Source organism: Chenopodium album, chromosome 14 (assembly GCF_948465745.1).
Source record: "Chenopodium album chromosome 14, dcCheAlbu1.1, whole genome shotgun sequence".
Classification (NCBI taxonomy): Eukaryota; Viridiplantae; Streptophyta; class Magnoliopsida; order Caryophyllales; family Amaranthaceae; genus Chenopodium; species Chenopodium album.
The window spans coordinates 48,710,166-48,726,984 of NC_137847.1; the positions used below are offsets into that span (position 1 = coordinate 48,710,166).

The following is a 16,819-nucleotide window of genomic DNA, read 5'->3' on the forward strand; positions in this document are numbered from 1 at the left end:
TCCAACATCATAATCCAACCAACAACATAATCCACCAATCCAGGAAGATATGCATAATCCAACCAACAACATAATCCAAATCAAATTACCAAAACAAGTGCATAGTCGAGCATTATCCAACAAACAACAAAAGAATACCATAGTCCAGCACCCAAAATCCAACATAATCATACTCCAACATAATCATACTCCATATAATCATAAGCAACAACAGAACAAAATCCAGTAACACAGTCACACAAAATCCAACATAATCATGCTCCATATAAACCAGCACAGGCAATAAACTCAACCATCAACCAGCAAGCCATTAAACAACATAAACCAATCATAGCCAATAAACAACATACAGGCATAAAAACTCAACCATCAACCAGCAATCTCAGAACAGAACCATCATAACCATATCAAATTACCAGCATACAAGCATAAACATCAAATTAGAGGGACTCAAAAAAATGAATTAAACAAGTTAGGGTTAGGAATCGTTATGAGGTGCAGTCACTTAGAGGGTTGAACCCTAGGGTTCATCCGCCTCACATAGCACTTCACCACAAGGACAGAAGAAGAGGCACAATCAGGCTTGGTGGAAGGAGGGTCCTCAGCAACCTCATCATCAGAAGACAAGACGATGAGCTCTTGGTCAGGAAGCCCACGCATCCTCCTCAAAGCGACACGCGCCTCTTTCCTTGTAGCACGAACCTTGGGGGGTGGCCTTTCCCTCTTAGATCTAGGCTTTTTGGGAGCCACATCACTCCCCGAGGCACTCTCAGCAACCAGATCTACAGCAAAGTCAGAGAAATCAAGTGATTTCCTACGGGACTCACCTTGAGCCTCGTCCCTCTTCACTCGTTCTTCTTCATCAACACTTTTCAGAACTGGACCCAAAGCTCTGTAAGTGTACAAAGTACAATAGGGACTGGTTTCACTTGATTCGTAAAATTGACGAGGGAAAGGAGAACCCACTTCAAAGCAGTGGATTAGGTTAAGGATGAGATTCTCCTCACCAGCATTGTCGGTCGCCATATACGCATCCTTTAAAGGATCTAAGTTCACCATTGTTGAGGAGGCTTTTTTTTATGAACGATTGAAGAACAGAAGAGGAGATCTGGAGGGAGGAAGTGAGACAATCGAAGTTGAAGAGGACAGAGAGATACCCAGAAGATGAACTAGGGTTCATCTAGTTCATCTTATGAAGTCTCCAGAAAATATAGAGAGAACCAACCATCAGAAATTAATTTTTGGTGGTTGGGAATGTGAGTAAATGAGGAGAGAGGGAGGGAATTGGGAAAATAAACGAAGGGAATCATTAGATTAGGAGAATCTCATTAGTTTTAGGTTAATTTGTTTAGGATATAATAAGGGTAATAAGTAGTTTGTTAAACTTTGTTAAGTAAGGGCAATATTGTAATTTCTACCTTTTTTTTTACTAAAAATAGAAAGAAATCAGAAAGTTGCACATAACCCCGATCATCCCAAAATGGCAAAAGTTGCACAAAACAATTAACGGAGGTAGTAAAAAGAAAAAGAAAAAAAAACAGTAAAATAAAGGCTGGAAAAAAAAAAAGAAAGAAAAGAGAATGGCAGAAAATTTAAAAATATATATAAAAAAAACAGAAACATGGGGGTTCAAACCCGACACAACAATCCATGACTAAATAATTTAAGAATTTGTTTGCTACCAACTCAACAAATTTCATTTACATAACACATTGGATATTAATATTTCTTATATCAGTAACAATTTTTTTTTTTTTCCAATTGGGGGTCCTCTCCATTTCGGGGTCCTGTGCTATGGTTCTCTTTGCACAGGCCCATAGACGGCCCTGCATACACGCACAACAGCCCAATCGAACACCATTACAATCGCCATCTCCACCATACACGCTGCACCTCCACCTTAACACGGCCCACGAAATCGATTCCCTGCTCAACTCAACTCCAATCAACCACCAATTTCACTCTTTCATTCCCAAAATCGCACATTGAGCAACCACTAGCTAATCCGCAATTAAATTAACAACCACAACTTCAAAGACACCACTCCTGAATACCGACAACAACAATAGTAGCCCTTAGCAACTCCAAAATATCCAATAAACAACAAACAAATTGACACCAATACTATCAATTTTAGCAAGTCACTGCCCAATTATGAGCTCCTAATTTTAGCAAGGGGATTTCGTGGTGGATGGGATGTCGAGTTTAGGGGGTTTCCTCGGTGGATGGGTGGTCGGTTAAGGGGGTTTTGTCGGTGGATGGGTGCTTGGGTTTAGGGGGTTTCGTGATTTGGTTAGAGAGGTGGTGTGGTTGGCAGTTTAGAGTGAAGGTCTGGTGGGGTAGAGGTTTCGGGTGAAGGTTTGGTGGTGGTTATGGAGGTTTGGTGGTGGTGATTATGGTGGAGTTACCGTTGAAGGGTTGGGAGATGGAGAGTAGGAGGAGAGAATTAAGACATTAAAATAAAATTGAAAAATATTAAAACATTAACCTGTTAAATAGGATGTAGGTAAAAAGGATCATTTTGAGAAGATGAGGGGTAAAGATTGGATTATTTCCAGATTATTCAAAAGTGGGATTATTTTGAGCAGAAATGACAAAGGTGGGATTATTAGTTTTAATTTTTCCTAAGATTTATTACTAGATTAATTACTGATTAAATGATTCACAATATAGGAGATAAGGAGATGTGAATGATATACAGAACGAAACGGAAGAGGGTTGTGGAATATTGCAAGCCTTCAAGAATATAATCAGGCCATTCAAATATTTCTAGATTAAATTAGATTTCTTCTAGATAGAACAAAAGGCTAGTGTGAGATATTTTCATATCTTTTTAGCTAATACTCTATTAGGGAACATGTATGACTAATTGAGTAGTAGTATATACCTCTAATAAGATTAAATAATATCATCTTCGTACCCTTATGGAGAAAATGCAAGTGGTAAAAATGTAAATAAATCAGCAACTTTTCGTTAAATACGTGTCTCATAATTGTTGAAACACAAATTTTTATATGCGGCCTGTTGTATCGTGTGGCAAGGGTTACTTTAGTTTCTCGGTTAGGGGTTACTTGATTTTTCGGGGTTATTTGAGATTCTCGGTCAGGGGTTACTTGAGTTTTCCGGGGGTTATTGAGTTTCTCGGCCAGGGGTTACTCAAGTTTCCGGGGTTACTTGAGTTTTTCGGTTAGGGGTTACTCGAGTTTTTCGGTCAGGTATTACTCGAGTTTCCGAGGTTACTTGAGTTTCTCGGTCAGGGGTTACTCGAGTTTTTCGGTCATGGGTTACTCGAGTTTGTCAGTCAAGGGTTACTCGAGTCACAATTTTTTGTATGCGACACGACTGAGAAAGTCGAGTAACCCCTGACTGAGTAACCCTTAACCTAGTGAACCCCTCGAGTAACCCCTGTCCAAACCCCTCAAGTAACCCCTGACCGAGTGACTCGAGTAACCCCTGACTGAAAAACTCAAGAAACCCATGACTAAAAAACTCAGGTAACCCCTAGCAAAAAAACTCGGATAACCCCTGCCGCATTGATGTTGTTGAAATAATTACCAAAATTGTCAGATTGACCAAACTTTTGTGTTGATTTATTTACAACAGTTTATTAAGTAGATATTTGAACACCAACCAATCTCCATTCAATCTTATCCCGAATTTGAACAATTAAAAAATTCCCCTGCCTAAAGAGAAAATTTAAGATATTTTTTTTTTTTGACAGTGAGAACTACAAATTAAAAAACACAAAAAACAACAAACACTAGAAAGACCAAAAAAGAAACTCCCTACATCTAGCCTTGCCCGCCAACCAGTGCGCCGGACGGACCCAACACCTAGGAACCTTTACTATGCGACAAACATCCAAAGAGTCCAATAAGGAAAGAAGGTCCCCAACCAGCCAGACCAAAGAGATGTCTGGCCGAGTCTGTCTAGCCAAAAGAAGACCCAAGGTGGCACAATCTGAATACATGATAATTCGTCGAAAACCCTTCCTGATTGCATGCCTGAGCCCCCAATAACAAGCTAGTAACTCCGCATGTAAGGCCGAGGAAGTACAAGTTGCTCGAGCCCCACCACCAAGCAGCAAAGGAGCGTCTGTAGCACGATAAACCCAGCCTATCCCAGCCGCATTATCCAAGGCAGACCAAGAACCATCAAAAATCAAACATAACTCCAGCGGGGTAGACACATCCCCGGCTAGCCAGTGGGAAGAGGTAGAACAAACTGATTGACTCCGCTGAGGATAGTGAACCAAAGTGGAGGAGAATAATTGTTGAGTCGAAAAACAACGGGCACCCCAGCTGGCAGCGAGAGTAAAGACATTCTCCCGAGACATACTCTGCTGGCGAAACCTACAACCATTCCTAGATAACCAAATTGCCCATAGATGAGCAAAGAACGCAACCAAGGAATTCCAGTTTTTAGTAGAATGGTAGGTCGAAATCGTCTCCGCAAGCCAGGGAACAAACGGATGATGTGACAAGGTCCCAGTGTGGAACCCCATAGGACCACTAACTAGGATATGACCAACCATCCCACAATCACGAAAGAGATGACTCACAGTCTCCTCCTCCCTGTGACAGAAAGGACACAAAGGATCCACCAACATGCCCCGTTGACGTAAAACTGACCCCACCGGAAAGGCATCATGAATCAGTTTCCAACCAAACACCTTCCATTTAGGAAGAATGGGAAGACCCTAGAACTTCCGCCACCATTGGGGAAGAAGCGGGTTCGTGCTCACCCGATGCATAGAGGAAGAAACCAAAGAAATATAAGCTGATTTAGAAGTGAAATTTCCATCCTTGGTATGTTTCCAGTATACAAAATCGTCCATCGGTTGACGAGGTCTGTCAATAACAAGGATTCTCCGCGCAGTCGGAGCATCAAACAATCGATGAATTGTTAAAGAGTCCCACGCGTAAGAACGCGGATCAATAAGAGAAGAAACATGAGTCGGGCAGTCCGACTCGGAGAGACCTTCTTTAAAGGAAATAGGTCCACCTGGAACCCAGGGATCACGAAGAATGCTAACCTGGGATCCATTCCCAACCTTCCACATTGTGCCGGATCCAAAGTCGAGAGGCCTTCCTGAAGACCACGACAACCCCACGACGGGCGAGGAATCGCAGTCCTAGAAGTAGTATGAAGTGAAGGATACTTAGAAAACATGAGGCGGGAAACCAGCAGCTGAGGGTTGTGAATCATCCTCCAACTCTGTCGAGCCAAAAGAGCCGAATTGAAGCAGCCAATATTACGCACACCTAAACCACCCAGACCTTTCGGTAGCTGCTATAAACCCGCATACCGAATAGAAAAACCCTTCGAAACATCTGAAGACCTCCACTAGAAACGGGCTAGCAGATTATCAATATGTGAGCAAATTGTGGATGGAACCTTAAAAACAGATAGGACATGGTTGAAAGAGGCAACCAGAACAGAATTAATAATAACCAACTTCGCCGCGGCAGAGAGACGAAGGGACGAAAAGGACGCTAAGCGAGCGACCACTTTGTCAATTAAGAAACCAAAGTCCTTAACTTTACTCCTTCCTAAATCCACAGGAAGACCCAAATAGGAACCCATGGAATCTACTGCCCGTAATCGTAAACTCTTGGCCAAGAAATCCCGGTAGTCCAGAGGAGTATTCGGACTGAATTTGACAAAGGATTTCTGCAAGTTGATCATTTGACCCGACGCTTCAGAAAAGGAGGTAAGAAGATCCATAACATTCTCACATGCCTGAGGCGAAATCTTGAAAAATAACAGAGAATCATCAGCAAAAAAGAGGTGGGAAATAGGAGGACTACCTCTAGCAATCCGAATTCCAGAAATCAGATGTTGATTCTTCGCCCGGCGTAACATAGCAGATAGTACCTCAATACAAAGCACAAAGAGATACGGGGATAAAGGATCTCCTTGTCTGAGGCCACACTTCGGAATTAAGGTAGGAGTTAGGGAGCCATTCACCAAGACCTGGTAAGAAACCGTTGTTACACATTGCTCAATTATATGAATCCAGTATGCCGGAAAACCAAACGCCTGAAGGACTCGAGAAAGAAAGTCCCAACGAACTCTGTCGTAGGCCTTATTCATGTCCAATTTCAGGGCTGCAAAACAGGACTTCCGGGCCCTAGAACGATTCATGTAAGTTAGAACTTCATGAGCAACCAGCGCATTATCTGAAAGTAACCGACCAGGCACAAAGGCATTTTGGAAACCCGAGATCAACGAGGGGAGAACCTGCCGAAGACGGCCAGTAATACACTTGGCTATGCATTTATACATCACATTACATAGCCCAATAGGACGGAATTGAGCCACGGTCTCTGGCTGAGAGACCTTGGGAAGCAAAACCAGAAAGGTGCGGTTCCAGTCTTTTAACATATAACCATGAGCAAAAAAATACTGAACCGCCGAAATCACCTGAGAACCTAACTGGGGCCAGTAGGTTTTGAAAAATGCAGAAGTAAACCCATCCGGACCAGGAGATTTATCATCAGCAATAGCAAACATCGCACCTCGAATTTCTTGTGCTGAGAAAGGCTTCATCAACCGTTCCCGTTGTTCCAACGAAAGGACTGGAATATCCAATGAATCCCAAGAAAGACCTGGAGGACAGGGACCAGGGGATAGGGGCGTATACAATTCAGCATAAAACTGCAAGATCATAGCCCGGATATTTCCCATGTCCGAAATCCAACAACCCGTCGAATCTCGAAGACTGTGAACCATGTTCCGTCGCTTCCTAGCCTGAACCGCCGAAAAAAGCAACTTCAAACCGGTTTCCCCATTAGCATCCCATCTAACCTTAGCACGCTGACGCCAGTATAAAAACGCAGCATGAGCCTCTTCAACTTTCTCATTCCTGGTGCTAAGAAACAATCTGCGAGTTAGGGGAGTGTGCAACGCCTGAGAGCTAGCTGAAACCTCATGACAAAAACTTCGCCAATTAATCCCCCAAGACGTCCTGTGAGAAAGACACCAGTTTCGGAGCCAGTCCCTGATAACAGCCAGCCGGCGAGAAAGAGCAAACTGAGGCGAGCCCGGAAAGGATTCCATACAGCTGGAAATCACAAAATCCGACACTTCTTTAGCAACTAGACACCAATTTTCAATTCTATACGGCCTGCGAATATGTGACCTGTCAATAGTGTCGGTAAAGATTATAGCTGCATGGTCCGAAAATAAAATAGGTTCATGTGTCACCGCCGAATCCGGGTACTGGATAAACTAATCCGAGGTTGCATAGGCACGATCTAAACGTTCAAAAGTCGGGCCCAAATCAATACGACCATTAGTCCAAGTATAAGGTGGCCCCGAAAAAGGAACATCAATGAGACCCAAATCTAAACGCCAATGTATAAAGTCCAGCCTTCCAGGTATAAGTGCTGACCCCCCAACCTTATCAGATAGATATTCGACCTGATTAAAATCGCCAAGCAACAAAACATTGGGGTAAGTTCTAACAAAACCAGTAATGGAAGCCCAGACTTCAGATCTATCAACTATATGGGGAGCACCGTACACAAACACTACATATTTTATTTCATTTCCAACTGATATCTTACAAGCTACAAAGTTCTGTGATATATACAACGGGTCTACCGACACCGGAGCTAGCCAAAATACTACCAACCCACCACTTAACCCTATAGCATCTAAACCACAACTACCCAAAATAGGAATAGATGATATCCTTTGTACAACTTTATTTACAGGAAGCATAGTTTCCATCAAAAAACAAACATCCAAACCATAAGTGCGGACAAACGACAGTAAATATGGAACCTTAGGGGAGTCCGCTTGTCCAATGCCCCTACAGTTCCATGCTTCGATCCTCATTCCTGCCTTGGTGGCTCAGGAGGGGGAGCCACCGAACCCACATCAGAAGAATTAGTCGAAGAACCTGAGCCATCAAAACCCCTACGCTTCTTGAATGGCAACAGACAAGGAAGACAACCAGACGAGCAAACACTACCCACCTCCAAATCTGGAATAGGCGGAGCAGAAGGTGCGACATCAGAAGCACAACGTTTAGCTGGGCAAACCTTAGTTACATGGCGCACCCACTTAATCACCATTTTCCCTTTTTTCTTGATAGGAGAACAAGAACGACGACGGCGAGAATTCCCAGGAGAACGAGGAGGGGAATCCGCCATTAGCGCCACCGGAGCAGAAAGAGTCGCCGAAGAAGACTTAACCGGAGAAGCAGATGTGGCCGGAGTTGGAGACGTCGGCGGAGAACAATCCATTGGAACAGCCTCATCAGAACCCGGCATATGCTCCAGAGATCCAACGTCGTCTGAAACCGAAAGTTGAGAAGACGGTGATAGCTCCCCAGATTGAAGATTGGAAGAGAAGGAGAACACCCCAGAAGAAGAGTCGGCGACATATCCCGAGGTTGACGAAGGAGTAGTCGGAAACGATTGAGAGAGACAAGGAGAGTTCTGAGCAGATCCAACCCCCAACCAATTGCTGGGCCCAGCACCAAATGGATCCTCAAAGAGTGGGCCAGAAGGGCCCAAAGGAGGAGGAGAGAAACCATATGCAATTTGAACCATATCAGGGACTATTTGATCCGGTGAAGAAACCCGAGTAGATAGATCCGGGTCACTTGGAAAACCCGTATAGTTTCGGATCCGGCCCACAGGAGAAGTGTTATGATAAACTGGGCTGCTAAGTAAATTCGAATTGGGCCGGCCCACCTGAGAAAAAGAGTGTCTCATAAAAGGATCGCTAGAAGGATTAGGATAACGCCTAAATTCAGAAGAGACAATCCTTGAGTTCAGACCCCACGTGGGAGAGTATTGATGTAATGCCGTGTCATGACCCAAAGCATGAGATGGAGTGGAATGAACAGCTTGACGATATGGGTCCCTATTTCTCACAGAGGTTCCCAAAAACCTTTGTAAAGCACCACCGACAGCTGTAGAATGTTGTTGACTCCATCCATTCACACGTGTATCCTCATTTTGCCAACCCCCCATGTATTGCCAAGATGAATTAGGAGGAGCTGCATGGCCTACACGTGGCGCCCTTCTAGCCTCATGATTAACAATCTCAAATTGCTCCCTAATTGCCCGATTAGGGCCCAAATCAACGCTTAAGACTTCATTATCAGCTGACCGGAAAGCAGACGGCGACGGCGGTGGAAAGAGGCCCGGAATACTCGTAACTGAGCGAGGATTACCAGAATTCCTTGTAGAAGCTGACGGAGAGTCCAATGAAACCCCTGGAAAATCTGTACCCGCATCATCATCATAATCTGAAGGGTGAGAATCAGCACCATATTCTGACGGATCATGATCGTCATGAGCTCCAAACCAAAGTTCCGTAGTCCATGAGACAGGGGAAGGACAAATTCCTCTAAGGGAATCCGAATATAAGTCCAAATTTGTAGGGCCAAAAAGAACATGACCACCATTTTCATGGATTTGTCGATAACGACGTTCCAAAGGACCTCTAATTTGAGCATGTTTTTTTGCACACGAGGTAGAACCATGTCCTACAAATCCGCATTTTCTACAGAATCTAAAAATACCTTCATATTTAAATTTCACCCACGTGACATGATTGTCAAACGTGGGGAAATAACAACCAGCAATCAAAGGTAACGACATATCCACTAATATTTTAATTCTAGGGCGAGGGACAGGAAACTGACCATTAGATTCGTCAACGTTTGTTACGTCACCCACATGAGCTAAGACAACCGCCGCAACTTGAGGAGTAGAATAACGAAAAGGTAGACCCACCACGCCCACCCACAACTCAGCAAGATGAAGATTAAGATTCATTGGTACTGCATGTTCTTGAAGTCGCTGTAGCACCACTAAACTCCCTTTAAAATGGACCCACCCTTTTGCATCTAAGTCATCAGCGTCCTCAGTAGTTTCGCAACTAAAAATCAGATCTTTACCATAGTGAAAGACAGTAACTGGGGCACGGAGATGCCAAAAACGAGCCACTAACCGTTGGTATAGAGATAGCGAAAAATCTCTATCATCCCATACACGACCAATAACACAACTATCCCAATTTATAGGAGCTTCATCTTCTAGAGTGGGAAGAGGTTCAAAATTCTTATCTATATAATGAGGATACACGAAGGTAGTAGGATGGATATAGCGAGACATATTGAGAAAACCAGAGAAAGAAAAGACAGGGGAATAAAACACTTGAACTAAAGACTATTCCTTAAACTTTTAGAAAGAGACAGAGTACTAGGAATGTTTTTAGAATTAAGGACCTTGAGAGCTTCTCTCACTAACTACTTTCTCTCACTAGAGACTTTAATTGTAGGAGTTCCTTTTGCATTGTTGTTTGTTATATTTAAGATATTTTCATGTCTTGAGATGATCAGGATTCAGGAGTTGTGCCAAAAAAAAAAAAAAAAAAAAAAAAAAAAAGAAGAAGAGGAAGAAGAAGAGAAGTGATGAAGAAGGAATAATGTGTAGTATATGCCTCCAGTGAGATTAATAAAAACAATGCACCTCATAATAGTCATTTTTTATTTGATCCCTAACATTTTCTTACACACCTAGGCGCATGTATTTAGAATTAGCTACATCTACACCCAAATTACAAAATACTATGGCTCTATTCTCTTCAGACTTTCATTAACTTATTGTAAGATGGTTGAATAATTCACTAAAAATATTTAAATATACCCTTAAATACTACAAAAGTTATTGATTATTTAACATAAAATTTACCCTTAAAAATGCTCATAAGGGGGAGTTTTCAAAAAAAAAAAAAAATGCTTATAAGGTATTAGATAAATTATATTAGCCTTAAAACGTGTATTTATTAGAATACACCATGAAATACAATCAAACTCATTACAAATTAAAAATTAACCTTTAATGGGATAATCTTTCCATAAAACTTGTTAAAGTTAACGAATGTCTATACAAGAACTATTGTTCATATTTTAATTTGAACCCTAGAGGCCTAGATTGAAGATTCTGTGCTTGATCAATGCCCTAACCCTTTTCATATCTATTGAAAAAATGTAGTAATTAACTTGAATGAAAATGGAGGACGAAATTAGTGGCCTAACATGATGGTAGGATGACAATCTGCCTTAGCCATTATGTTAGTGGTGTAACAATAATAGCCAAGGTGACACGCATGTTAAAAAAGTAATGCTCAAAATTAGCGAATTAAAGGACCATAAATTTATTATTGGAGTTAAGCTTAATTATAAAGATATGGAATCAATTATAGGTTCATAACTATGGTTACGTTATTATTTTTTGTTCTTTATATTGATAGATTATTCTAAATTATTAGTAAAAAAGAATTTTATCCTACCATGAACTAAGTTGATCACCACAAGAAGGATTGTAGTCTTAATTAAGTTAATAAAAGTCGATTAGCTAGATAGGTTCAAAAGGTTCAACAATTCAACTCGATTTGATCCACCTACAATAGATGGTGTTTCGGTCTAGTCATGTACGAGTATGTGCGTACTTTAGGTACTTAACATACTACGTGACATATATATTAATAGGTACATACGAAATTACAAAGTACATATATATTTACAGTAACATCAGTAAAACTTGTTCATAGGCTGCTTCTTGCGATAATCTTCGCATATCATCACACCACCATACTTCTGAGCCACCTCGAAACAGTTCATAGTGGTGTTTCTATCTCTCGGAGGGATTTGGTGAGCATCCTGCCCTGGCCTTTGCTTGTATTGCCTGTCGTATTGCTCCATCAACATGTACGCGTCCTTGTGAACTTTTGTGTAGTAGTTGCTGCTAGGAGGCGCCATCTTTGTATATTTAGTTCTAGCTACTAATTTTTTTCTTCTTCTTGTTTTTAGTAAGAGTGAGATTTTCTTTGTTGTGTTATACAGATTATGAGGAGTTGCCTAGCTTATATATAGCCCAGGCCAGCAGGTTGTTATTGAGATTCCATACTTTATACGTCGAAAGATTAGATTTTTGAACAAAAAATTAGTAGAATAGTTATATTATTATCTTAGATTTAGGGCATGTTCTGATTGACTGAACTAAGCTGAACTGAACTGAACTTATTGGAGCTGAGTTGAACTGAACTGAACTGAATATTTTATGCGAGAAGGAAATTAAGAACTGAACTGAACCGAACTTATTGGAATTGAACTGAACTGAATATTTTAAGAGAGAAGGAAATTAAGAACTGAAGTGAACTGAACTTATTGAAACTGAACTGAACTGAATATTTTATGAGAGAAGGAAATTAAGAACTGAATTGAACCGAACTTATTGGAAGTGAACTGAACTGAATATTTTATGAGAGAAGGAAATTAAGAACTGAACTGAACCGAACTTATTGGAACTGAACTGAACTAAACTGAATTGAAAATAATGTGATGAGAACAGACCCTTATTCCATTGCATGATCATTTTGTAAAACTTGTTAGTTTCTTATAGGGTAGCTAGTGTCCAAATAATAACCTACTTTAATACAAATCATCGTTAAATCACAACAATATATTGCTAGATTATTGTTTGATTGATTAAAGATAAAGGAGAATATTGCGAATGATATATGTTTTGTACAAGAAATAGAAGATTGTAGAATGCTGCAAGAATAAAATCAAGCCATTCAGATATTTTTAGATTGGATCGGATTCCCCCTGCTTAGAAGAAAAAGCTAAGATACTTTCATATCTTTTTAGCAAATACTCTATTAGGGAATACCACGTAGTAATTAAGCACGTCTAAGAAGATTAAAACAGTGTCGTTGCCGTACCCTTAACTAACACAAGTAAATGATTTTAACACACTTATTATAAAGGCATATTTTTTCTATGCTCTTTTTACATGGAGGTATGTGCACGTATCAATCAAGGATGTACCAAAATGATCAAGTTCACAAACAAGGTTGTATAGGGATAAAACTAATGAATAATCTAAATATCTTTATCCCGAGCCATTTAATGGAAAATGAAATACAGTGCATGAATACATACATGATAATAGTGCCCCTATCCCGTTTTGCATTTAGTGAACTATTTATGATTAGCTTTGATTATCAAAATGGATAATGAGGATATTAGGGCGTGTTTGGTAACAACTTTAGAAATAATATAGGTTAATGATTATACACACTTTTGGAAATTGAATACTATATACGTACACTTGCATAGCATATATCTCTAATAAGATTAAAATAATGTTGCATATACTTTTATAGTTGTTTAGTTCACACAAATAAGGTACTAGACTACTACTAGTATAATAAGAGTTCAAAAGCACAAACATCGTCTTGATTAACGGGTATTTGGTTTACACAAATAAAGTATTAATAAACCAAGTAACCAACCAAAGTTACCAAACCCCATCCAATCCAACCCTATAATTTCTAAATTCTTCCTAATCTACATACAGACAGAAGGGACCTTCTATCGGGATCATTTAGGCACGACCCTTAATAGTCGATAAACTATGGTAATTAATTAATTAATAAACTTAAATAAACTTATTTTAGTTATTAAATATTAAGATATATATAGTGATTAGTGCTGAGCGAGAGATAAATATTCAAATTTCGGCCCTTCTAATATTTTTGGTGAAAAGAGATTTACAATAAGCTAAAGAAAAATATTCCAACTGTCATCAATGATGAAAATATAAGATTCCAAAATACGTCATCATATTATAGCATGTCAAATTATTTATGTACAAACCTTACGCGAATTACAATATTCTTTTTTAAACATTAATTAATATCATGTTGGTTGGCCTTATCATATGTCCGCTTATTAAAGAACAAAGTAATCCTTATAACACTTGAAATAACCTCTGTAATAATGATCGAGTACTCCCTATAAAACCGATAAAGTAACACCTACAATACTAATTGAGTAACCCCTATAACACTAACGAAGTAACCCTAATGATGGCTGACCTGACCGGCCTTTAAGAATTTGTGATTAATTAAAAATGTATGTGTTGATGATGAAATATAAGATTCCAAAATACATCATATTAAATAGTTTTATAGCGTGTCAAATTATTTAACTACAAAGGTCACAAGAAATATATACTTTTTTTTTTTACTTTTTTTTTTTTTTTTTTTTTTTTTTTTTTTTTTTTTTTTTTTTTTTTTATAAAAAAATATGGTGTTGATTGATAAAAGTGATATACTTTGATACCAAGTGTTTGTTCTTGTCTTTAAACTTAAGATGAAATTTCAAAGTTGGCTTGATTGACCTTAAATCTGCCAAATTGGTCAGATCAGATTCTACACTCATGTAACAGTAAAAGCCAATTATTTGGGAGGTGATACACATAGACTTAGTCTATCCCCCACATAAAGAACCACTAAAATGGTGACAACACATCATTAATGAAAAAGATGAGCGAGAATTTATGGCTGTATAATTTGCTTGTAAAATCCGCTTTTATAGAGGAAAGAGAGGGAAATTTGGCGCTCTATTGCAACTGAAAATTTTGGTGCTGAAAATTCATGAAAATAATATTCCTTAGCAATCTACTTGTAGTATGTTAATCTTTTGAGCGGCCATTAATGGCAATTGAAAGTGTGTGAAGATATTCCCAAAGTAGTTAGAATTGGAGGTATGCAACAATCATCTTCTTGTTTCAGTCATAATTTAAGTAAAATTTGAGATAATATAAAATTAAAATAGCAAACGATTAGTTTGAATTTCTTACTTTAATTTACATGGTTATTATGAGGACTCTTTTTTTTATGAGATAATGAGGAATTAATTGTCATTCACTTCTGGAATTTGACATTGTTGCTGACTAGGGCTTTGCAATGAATGACGACTAATTATAGTTACAGATGCACCATAGTTGAAGATAAAGATTTACAAAGTGTTCATTGATGATTGTGGGTTAAATTAGGATTAATATAATGTAGTCAAATTATATATTTTTTAAAACATGTTTAAGTTATTTTAGTTTCACATGAATATTTTTAGTATCAATCTGATTAACTTTGGTATGTAATTTGGTATCAATGAGGCTTTTGTGTGTGTGTGTGTGTGTGTGTGTGTATATATATATATATGTATATTCCTCCGTTTTTTTATACATGCAACACACATTTTTTCACGGTATTTAAGAAAAGTGGGACTCATGTGATTTAATACAATTAAAATGAGGGTGAGAGATGGTTAGTAATACAATTTAGTGGGCCATGTGATTAAGATAAGGAAAGTAATACAACTTTTAACAAAACAAATTTTAGTGTATTGCAAGTATTGTGACATTTCCATTTTAGGAAAGTGTTGTAAGTATAAAGAAACGGAGGAAGTATTGTAGAGGATAAAGAGGATCGAGGATCTTAATCTAATGATGACCATACAATATGAAGTATTTTTTGATAATTGTAGAGGATCGCAGATCTTAATCTAATGAAAAAAACCTAGAGGGCAATTTAGAAAGGATCAAGATCTTAATGAGATTATTGGTATATGAAGAGAAGATCCTCACATAGCAAAATCCCCAGTCCCCACAATTGGGAATAGCCTTTCTATCAGGATATGAGTTGAGTATGCCAAATTTTCCATGACTATGCATTCTAACAAGGGCTCGAGTTTGGGAGAGAGTTGAGTGGGAGAGTTATTATAATGAATGGGGGATATTTGAGCGGGAGAAAACCTGGTGATTTCGCCTAAGAAGAGAAAAGTGGTAAAAAACCTTAATGTTGAATTTGATAAAAAAATTGTGGCACTATTTTCATGAAAATATTACATCGTCACGAGCAAGTTATTTCGTGTTGTTTTGGCAACCATCTGTATATGACAGTACAAAGGCAATGGAAGTTCAAGATGTTCCCATAATTAAAGCTAGAGATATTAAGTCAGATAGTTAATCTTCTTGTTCAAAGCGTATTTCGGGTATCATTGAAGATAAAGTTGTAAAAAACAATTGAACAAGTTGAATTCCTATAATAAAATAGAAATGACTTATTGTATTTGATATATTTGATGAACTATTTTATTACAATGTGTAATTCCATATATAATTGATTATATGTAATGCAAGTCGAAGACAATACTGTTTTTAGTTATGTAATGAATTTGTAGCTGTTCTTAGATAAATGGATTTGATATTTGTCGACATATTTGTCTGGGAAGATAAGGTTTTGTACTGTGTTGATTATCAATTGTGGGTTGTAAATAGATTAAAAGATTATGTTAGTGTCATATGAATTTTTTTAGTATCAATTTGAGTAATGTGGATATAATTGTAAGAAATTTGGTATCATTAAGAGTTATATTTATATGAGCAGCATAAGCTTTCAAGTGTTTTATAATAATTGCAAATAAAGCATTTTTACCTTAATGGAAAACTTGTTTAAAGCCAATTTGTATTGAAAAGGGTCGTGCATTATTATTATATTGATCTAAATGAAGTTGTAATGGACAGTTAGGAGGGAAAGGAAGAGGAAGATCTTCAAATAGCATATGCCCCATAAGTTGTAATGGAGTATGAGGAGGAGAGGAAGAGGGGTCGGCTGTTGATGGAGATGAGTCACTAGGGGTGGGGGGGTATTAAGCGGCGGCTCGGGTGGGGGAGAAGGGATGTCGCACGAAGGGGATGGTTGAATTGGTTGGTGGAGGTGGTGGTGGTTTTTTATTATAATTTGTTTATTTATATATAAATTTAATTGTTAAATAATTAATTGAGTTAGAGGGTAATTATAAGAAATGGAGGAAATTAGATGGTAATTAAGTGAATTAATAAAGGTTCTTGGCTTCGACAAAAAAAAAATTACAATCAAGTTTAAACTTGCCAAAAAAAAAATTATAAGGTTTATTTGACAAAAACGTTGCTATAAAAGT

General features: G+C 38.5%; 1 protein-coding gene across 1 annotated transcript; it reads right to left on the reverse strand.

Annotated features, from left to right (window-relative positions):
• Positions 1–3,760: 3,760 nt before the first annotated feature.
• Positions 3,761–7,845, reverse strand: LOC145578226 (uncharacterized). Its single transcript, XM_081635585.1, has 5 exons — positions 7,266–7,845; positions 5,455–7,172; positions 5,280–5,357; positions 4,745–5,134; positions 3,761–4,672 (listed from the first exon to the last, which is right to left on the reverse strand). Exons 1-5 carry the CDS (start codon positions 7,843–7,845, stop codon positions 3,761–3,763), a joined length of 3,678 nt encoding a protein of 1,225 aa, XP_081491711.1.
• Positions 7,846–16,819: the final 8,974 nt, after the last annotated feature.